Below are 8,452 nucleotides of genomic sequence, written 5' to 3' on the forward strand. Positions count from 1 at the left end.
AATTGAGGGAATAAATAAGCAAATACTAATTTCAAAAGATCAAAACCTGCATTCACCTAAGAGTGGTGTTAAGTCACCTTTCACTGATCATGAATAGGGACACTGCTATTCATGCACCTAAACCTAAAGAGTGCACGCAAAAAAAAAACACATCTGCAAGTTTGGGCTGTAGCACCTGAAGAAGCAATGCCGCTTTCAAATAATTACACGATCTGAAAACACATTCCCCGATTACAGACGGTCTATAGTAACGCTCATGTTAAATCTCTGGAGGTAAAACATGCTGTAATTAAATGGGGGGAAAAGACTAGTAAATGGCAGCACACTCAGATTTAGGTGCGGTATGCACCAAAAACAAAAAGGTTATGATGCATTTCACATGCTGTACTGGCCACTCGGTGGCATTTACTGCACCGGAGAGCTGCAGCAATAAGCATGACACCGTTACAAAAAAAAAACTGAGGTGCCTATGGGAAAAGGGTGATTATCTCAAGATCTTAAGTCATTTGACTTCAATTTTAACTTATCGTTACTCAGCCCCAAGTTCCACTTGGACAGGAGATCCCAATCTCTGTGAAAAAGGACTACTGCACATTCACACTTCTCCCCTAACAGTAACCACACATGCCAATACTTATCAAGGAAAACATGCTCTAAATTCTAATAAATCAGTTAAAGTGTGTGGAAAAACAAATTGTGCACGTAACTGATCACTTCTCAGAGAACATCTTGCAATAGGAGTTATTTACCGCATCCAGTAGATACAGAAACGTGCGATGTCGCTATACACCGGGTATGGTAAATACCTCGTTGCCATTCCATCTCCACGCGTAATCAGGGCCTACATGTGTAAGCCACTACAGACTGGAGAGAACATTAAGAGGCCATATTTGACAAACGTTCATAAGCGCGTAAATGTATACAAACCTTTTCTAGTAGAAGTGCACTTCAACCCATCCGCTCTAGAGAAGTCTATGCTTACGTAGGCTCCATTATCTAAGTCCCTAGTACCATTTTGCAGATGGCAATTTGGAGAAGTTGAGGCAGACACTCTATCAAGAGAATTATCATGTACATTCAAAGCAATATAGTTTAACCCATTTTGGAATCCAGCAGAAGAATTCCTAGACATGTTGCTCTCGTGTAGATCGCAAACGCCCTCATCCGGTTTCAACCAAACATTATCAAAGGAAGCAGAACTGTGCCGTTTGCTACTTTCAGTGAAAAGTGACGTGGAAGTGGCAACTGTAGGTGCAGAAGAAAAGGTTTCAGAGCTATGTCGCCTCCTACCCTGTGGGTCCACTCGAATCACTTTGGGTCCAATGGCAGCCTCGGAACACGGCTCAGGAACAGAAAAGTCACCACTACCTCGGAATCTGTCAACAATGCACAGGCGGTTCACAATGGAAGAAGGACTATGAATTTTAGAGCCATTACTGGATTCTGCTGTGAAAGGTATTGGCGGTGTCATGGCCATGTTGAAAGTCATCTCTGCGTAATCATCTCCTCTACTTGTTGTAGAGCTAACACATGAGGTACCGCAGGGGAGACTAGCATAGTCTGCACTTGGCTGAGTTCGGCTGAGGCTAGAGCTTGGGTAAACTGAAATGTCTGTTAAGGAACTAGACAGCTCAGCTGCTTTGGGAGACTGCACGTCCAAGTCAACACTCATATAATCTGAAAGTGGAGACTGTCTGTGTTCATAACTTGAACCAAGTGATGAGGGGGAACCCTCCGCAGAAATCGAATAGGGGGTATTACTTGCTTTTTCAGTGAAATCAATGTTTATGTACTCCCCGGGACTGGATGGCTCTGTTGCAAATACACCCTCGCACATTTGTAGTATATTATTACGGCCTCTAGTTTCTAAAGGAAGTCGTGTTGGTCTTGTAGCCCTAGGGTGCTGCTCTGAAGTATCGTTTAAAGATTTAGAAACGGGCGTATGTGTACCGTTAATTAGTCTATTCTCGCTACTGTCAGCGCCCAGTTGCAATAATTTTCCAGGGGAAGACATGGGGACATACTCATTGACATCATTAGTATGCTTTGATAAAGCCTTGAAACTTCGCGGCAGAGAAAAATACGAAATGAGGGCTTTGGAAACGGAGCTGGGGTGAGAGTGTTCCGATTGTGCGGGCTGCTTTGGAGCTTCTGGGTTTCCGCAGGTCATGTCCATGTATTCGCCATTGACAACATGACCCCCTTTAGAAACAACTCCCGTGACAGGACTCTGGACTGGTGAGGGGCTTGCTGCAGTAGGAATCATCACCATGTAGCCTCTGGAGTCCACCTGCGAAGAGGGCCAGGATTTAAGAATCTGTTTAGGTGCCGACCCACCTTTAGGAGCCATTGGCAAGTAATCCCCATTGCTGGGGGTGGTAGGCGCTACACCTGGCATCATTGGCATGTACCCATCGTCCATACTTTTATTTGCACTTTGGTTGCATGAATAATTGGGTTTAGCAGTACTTAAAGGGTGGTCATTCTCTTTTAATTTTGAGTCCGAGCTAGGCCGGCCGTCCAAAGGGACTTCTTCTAAAGCACAAGCGGGATGTGTTTTCTGCTGGGCCGATATACTAGGTGGTTTTGTCAACGAATGAGTCCTTTTCCTGAAGCATTTTTCAGCCTCCATATAATCGTCCCGTGAGCTAGAGTCACTCTGCTGTTTACTCATTGACATGTAGTCATTTAAGCAATTTTCCTCTCTGATGGGAGGCGTGTTCCCAAGGGAATCCGGAGTATTACTCCGGACGCGAAAGTACCTGAAGTCCACTGGGCTGGAACCGTACTCATCTGAAGAGATGAACCCACCGTCACTTGGGGACCCACAAACTGAAGAGCTAGACGGTCGGGTGAGGGTCTCAGAGGCAGATCCGTGCCCACTGCTAGAGCAAACACTGATGGGGCTTGTAGTGGCTGGGAAGTGGGAGACGGGCAGCGAGGCAGAACGGGTGTGGTAGGACGAAGTGAATGGTGCCCTCACGTACCTGCCCGTGCCCTCCTGTCTACTGAGGTTCATCCTGGCTGTGTTCAAGTGGATCAGGCTCCCCGTAACCGACCTGAAGGGCCTGGTCATGGTGCCCTCGCCTTCGCTGGAGGTCCTGAAGCGGTAGGCACTGCTGCCCTTGTTGGTAGGCGGGGTGCCAGCCAGGCTCTCGGTCCGGGACCGCCTCTGGAGCCCGGTCTGGCTGGGGGGCAAGTTGCCCAGCGTCCTCCGGCTACTGATAAAGGAAATGGGGTTGCTGCCCGAGGACTGGCTCTTACTACGGGGCCTGAAGTCGGCGAAAGCCTTGAGGGCCTTCATGGTCTCCAGGAAGGTTTCGTGCATGCTCTGCGCCACCACAGAGTCGTCCACCTGCATCCACATCTCGCCGGGCCCCACGGACGACGAGCGCCCCACCTCGATAAAGAAGAAGTTCTCCGAGTGGCCGCACCGCCGGATGTTCATGAGCAGCAGGTGCAGACATGGCACGTCCGAGTTGAGGCGTACCAGGTGCACCATCTTGCTGGAGAGGCAGAGGCGGTAGACGCCCGCCAGGTTCTTGGTCTGCCCCAGCCCCTTGGGCTTGACATGCACCTGCCACACCTCCTTGAAGACGGCGCCGGGCCTCAAGGTTCCGTCGGCCTCTTGCAGCAGCTCCTCGTCGGTTTCTCCGACGGACGCCCCCTTGCTCTCGCCCATCAGCAGGCTCAGCGCCTGGTACCAGGCCTCCTGCTCCTGCTCGCTTTCGGCCGCCATGGCAAAGTACTCGTCCTTGGTGTAGAGGGCGACCAGGTGGCGGTGCTTGGCGTCGGCGCGGCGGCTGACGGTGAAGCACTGGTACAGCGGGATGGCCCTCTTGGGCGGCGGACAGCGCAGCCCGCCGCCGCCCCCGCGGAACTTCTTCTCGCTGTCATAGTACTCGAGGCGCGCCGGGCCACGGGCGCTTGCAGCGCGCAGCACGAAGAAGCGCTTGTGGCCGTGCTTGTGCTTGCGCAGGTAGCCGCACTTGCGCACGTCGTCCTCCGGCTCCTCCTGGACCTGGGAAAGCGAGGCGCTGGACGAGCGCTTCAGCGGGTGGTAGGGGCTCTCCTCCGGCGGCCAGCAGCACTCTCCGCCCGGAGTGGAGGGCAAGCCCGTGTCCAGCGGGTCCTGGTAGTTCAGCACGCTCGCCATGGCCGCTCGGGGTGTCTCTCCTCGCTTCACCCACCCCGGGCCTCCGAGCGCGCGCGTCCGGCAGGCAGAACCAGAAACACTCCGTACACACACACACTCGCACCGAGGGGGATCAACAGCAGCCGCGCGTCGAAAACATCACGTGACCCGCCGCCTCCCTGCGTCACGCAGACACCTCCGGGCCTCCAGACTGCAGGGAGGGCAGGGAGCGGAGAGGGTGCTGGCGACACAGACGAAGGACATACGCGACGCGCTTAGACACAATGGCTGTCTCCTGTCTGGGACCTTGTCGGCGCCATGCCAGGCAGAGGGATTTTTTTTAGCATCCAGGGATTAGAAAAATACAGTGGGGAGCTATTCAGAGAAACCTGAAATATTATTTTGTGCACTCCGCACGTAAGAAGTGCACCGTCAGTCTAGGCATCTATCTTATTAAATGTGTTTAAACATATTTGAATGTAGGCGCCCAAGAAAGCACTGTCTTGAGATTGTTACTCTTTCTTTTTCTGACTTTCTTTCACTGGTCAGCATAAATATCATAATGAAAAATTCATTTGCCTGAGTGTTGGCAGTCTTTGCTTGAATATGGCTTCCTGGCAGGCTCAAGGTCCGCCGTCGCCATTTTTTCACTTCCTCTTTCTTTATCTATAGTAGGCGGAGAATGGGCGAGGCCTTACAACTAGAGGCCACAATTTTACTGGCTACCCGGGGAACCAATAACAAAACAAAAAGCGCCACGCCCTCCGTGTCCGCCTTCTCCGTGAGACAAACAACTCCCCTAAACTTGAACGAACCCAGTCCCATTTTCAGCAAACTCAGTGGGAAGAGCCCATGTCGTTTGCGGGATAAGGGGTGGGATTCGATTGAGAAATACGCTGCAAAACGTTTTCTGCAGTCTATTCATTTCATAACAGGATACCTGAATCCCGCTGCATGATTGGCTGCTCGTCAAAAGAAGAAACGCTCGTACTCAACGATTCCTCCCCCCCCCGTTATAAAAAAACAGATTCCCCCCCCCCCCCCGCGGCCGTTATTGGTCAAGTGGCACGGCAGTTTTGGTGCTTCCCTCTCGCCCATTGGTTGTTTTTCGCTATGCTAATACCCACCCTTTCCACTTCGTGAGCGGGGGCGGGCGCAAGGGGAAGCCGTGTTTGTAGTGTTTGTCTTTTAGTAAACAACTGTCTGGCGCTGCCAGCGTTACGCGATCCCAGCGAGGCTCCGTCGCAGGCGGCAGCCAGAGACTATGCCAGTGCCTTCCTATAGAAAAAAAAATGTGCTGCTCCTAACAAGCGCCAAGTAACAAACGGTCGAGTCTGACAGTCGAATTGGTTGTAAATACATCTTTACTAATATGGAGGCATACTAGTGTCAGGGATCCCTTAACCCTTAACTGTCAACATTTGTCGTTCCGAGAAGAGGCCGGGAAAGTGTTTTACGCTAAACGTGATTCACACTGTTTGGAGATGTATGTCACCGTCGTGTATGCAATCTACGTTAACATATGTTCACATTCGAGCCTGTTTTATTATAGACACCGTACTTAGAAATTGAATGCTTCCTCAGCTAGTGATAGCTGGTGCTGAGGCGAGACCAGACAGCCTCTCCTACATTGAAAACGCACAAATGCAGATTTTCCACAGTTTTAATGTATAGAAAATCATGATTTTATTAAAGGCACGGAGGCTAATATTATGCATAGTTCCTTTATTACTTCTCAAACAGCAGCAACATCACATGGAATTAGAATACGAATAAACACTCTAGAACACTGAACATGCTTATATCCCCTGCCATCTTCCTCTTTGTAGCTGCGAAAAACCAAGTCCCTTATAAACATACTCCTTCTTCTTCCAAATCCTTCCGTCCTTAACCCCTTCCATGCTCATGACGGAACGGTTCCGTCATGAGCCACGGTTGAGCTGTGCTCATGACGGAACCGTTCCGTCATGAGCCCGCCCGCGCTCGAACCCTTCAGCACCGCGGCGGAATTCGCCCAGCGCTGAAGGGGTTAATGCCAAATCTCTACCTCTTTGTTAACCTATAAAACAAACAAATTTATTAACAATCATGGGAGGGCACAGCGGAGGGATAATATTAGCCTCCGTGCCTTTAATAAAATCATGATTTTCTATACATTAAAACTATGGAAAATTGCATTTTATGGCAAGGCCCGGAGGCCAATATTATGCATGTTCAAAGTTCTTCTAAAACCGAATCCAACACATTTTCCACAGGCTTAAAGTAAAACTTTCTAAAAGTACTATCATTAGACCAATCAGCCGATTTCATAATATCATTCATACTAAACCTTCTCATGAAGGCCTTACTTGCCATAGCTCCTCTAACCGAATGAGCTCCAAAAACACTAATATCCACACCGGCCTTAATCATTACTCCCCTTTTCCACCTTGCTAAAGTGGGTGTTGAAACAGCCTTATATGGTGTTACATATGAAATTAGTAATTGTTTACAATTTCCTGATCTCAAACCCAAGGTTCTTTTTTCATACTCCTTTAAACAACCTACCACACACAAAATTCTATCCCCCTCAAAAAGAGGATAAAACATTGTCTTAGACATAGTCTTTGTTCTTTTCCTAATTTCAAAACAAACCCCTTCTGGCTGAAAAAACCTTGAATTCACCTCAAATGCTCTTACATCTGAAACCCTCCTAAAAGATACTAGACATAAAAGCATAGCTAACTTCCATGATAAGAGTTTCAAATCTTAAACTAGAATTTGCTCCCCAACTCTCCAACTCCCTTAATACTACTGAAACATCCCAAAGTGATGAATACTTCGCTCTTGGTGGATGCATAATACGCACACTTTTAACTAATCTTTTAATCAAAGCATGCTGACCAACAGGAACTCCATCAACCAAAGCATGACCCGCTGAAATCGCCGACCTGCTTGAATTTACTGTACTATACGCCAAACCTTCTTCAAACTGTTCCGACAAATAATCTGCCACCTCTACCACAGGTGCCGATATGGGATCCAAATCCCTCTTAATACACCAATCAATCCACTTTCTCCATGCTGAACGATATGACTTTGAAGTCCCATTTGACCAGGATTTAGACACAAGATCCTCCGCTCTCTTTGATAATCCATGCACCTGCCATACTCTCCTGAAATCAACCAAGCTATTAACCGTAACTGCCCTGTCACCACCAATTCGTGAACATTCCCTTGAACATCCTGAAGAATTTCCCTTATGTTTGGCAATACTACCGGATCCTCCACCAGAAGATCCATCACATCCGGAAACCACACCTGAACTCTCCAAAATGGGGTTATCAGTATTAATTCCGCTTGCTCGCTCCGGACCTTGTTCAGAACTCCTCCAAAACTTGCTCCATAGGGTCTTGAAGCTCTTCCAAAATTGCTTCTGGTGAAGCCTTGTCCTCGGCCGGGAAACCGACCTCGCGTTTTCCCGGCCGGCCCAAAAACCTTCCTAATGTCTTTTTGGACCTTTTGCAAGCTATTGAAGGTGCCTACATATCTGGCCAGGTCCTTCACGAAATCATCTCCGAAAAGTAGGCCTTCACTTTCTTCACCCAACTCCTTGCCAGCCAATTCTGCAAGCTTTGGGTCTATTTTAAAAAGAATACTCTTTCTCCTTTCTATACACAATGCTGCATTCGCATTTCCCAGCAAACAAATTGCCCGTTGCAGCCCCTGGCGCATCTCAATTACATCCACACCAGTGTTACTGCTATGAGCTTCCTCACACATATCAAATACTTTAGTCAGCGGGCCCAAGATGTCCAAAAGCCTATCTTGGCAACCCTTTAAACCCATGTCAAGTCCTCTTCTAGGATCCCTACCACCTTTATTTATAAAGGCCAACATCTTCTGATCTAATTCAGGTGTGTATGCCACCTTACTATTCAGTCTACGCCTTGGGCACTCCGATCGTAGCCTTGTTCTCACCTCTTTAAGTATTTCTCTTCTAATCCAAAACCTTATATACTTGGCTACATGTTCAGCCGGAGTTCACTGTGGTGATAATGGATGCTGAATCAACCGTGGGTCAAACATTTCCTCTCCTTGAGGATCCACAAATTCACCTATTTCCATTTTAATTTCCTTTTCATCATATTTCCTTTTCTTTATAGGGACCTCTTCAACATCTGAATCCTCCAGGCTAGAACTATAAGTCAGTTCCACATCACCTGAGGTTGAACTTGAATCACAGGACACCGCACTGGGCTTCCTTTTTTGCTCCTTTATTGCGCTTATTTTGGCCTTTATAGCCTTTTCCTTCTGAACCTTACGTTCATCACCAAC

General features: G+C 48.3%; 1 protein-coding gene across 2 annotated transcripts in view; it reads right to left on the bottom strand.

Moving 5' to 3' along the window:
• LOC146829480 (insulin receptor substrate 2-B-like) overlaps nucleotides 1-4,339 on the bottom strand; it is a 46,390-nt gene extending 42,051 nt beyond the window's left edge. Inside the window, exon 1 of one of the 2 annotated variants that reach the window (XM_085608166.1) lies at nucleotides 1,291-4,339. In XM_085608166.1, coding sequence (XP_085464292.1) covers nucleotides 1,291-4,156 — 2,866 coding nt within the window. In that variant the 5' untranslated portion in view covers nucleotides 4,157-4,339. Of the gene's footprint in view, nucleotides 1-927 lie in introns of both variants that reach the window. The other variant, XM_085608165.1, reaches the window with a different exon arrangement.
• Between the last annotated feature and the right edge of the window lie 4,113 nt (nucleotides 4,340-8,452).

This window comes from Triturus cristatus, chromosome 5_2 (assembly GCF_964204655.1).
Source record: "Triturus cristatus chromosome 5_2, aTriCri1.1, whole genome shotgun sequence".
In the NCBI taxonomy this organism is placed as follows: Eukaryota; Metazoa; Chordata; class Amphibia; order Caudata; family Salamandridae; genus Triturus; species Triturus cristatus.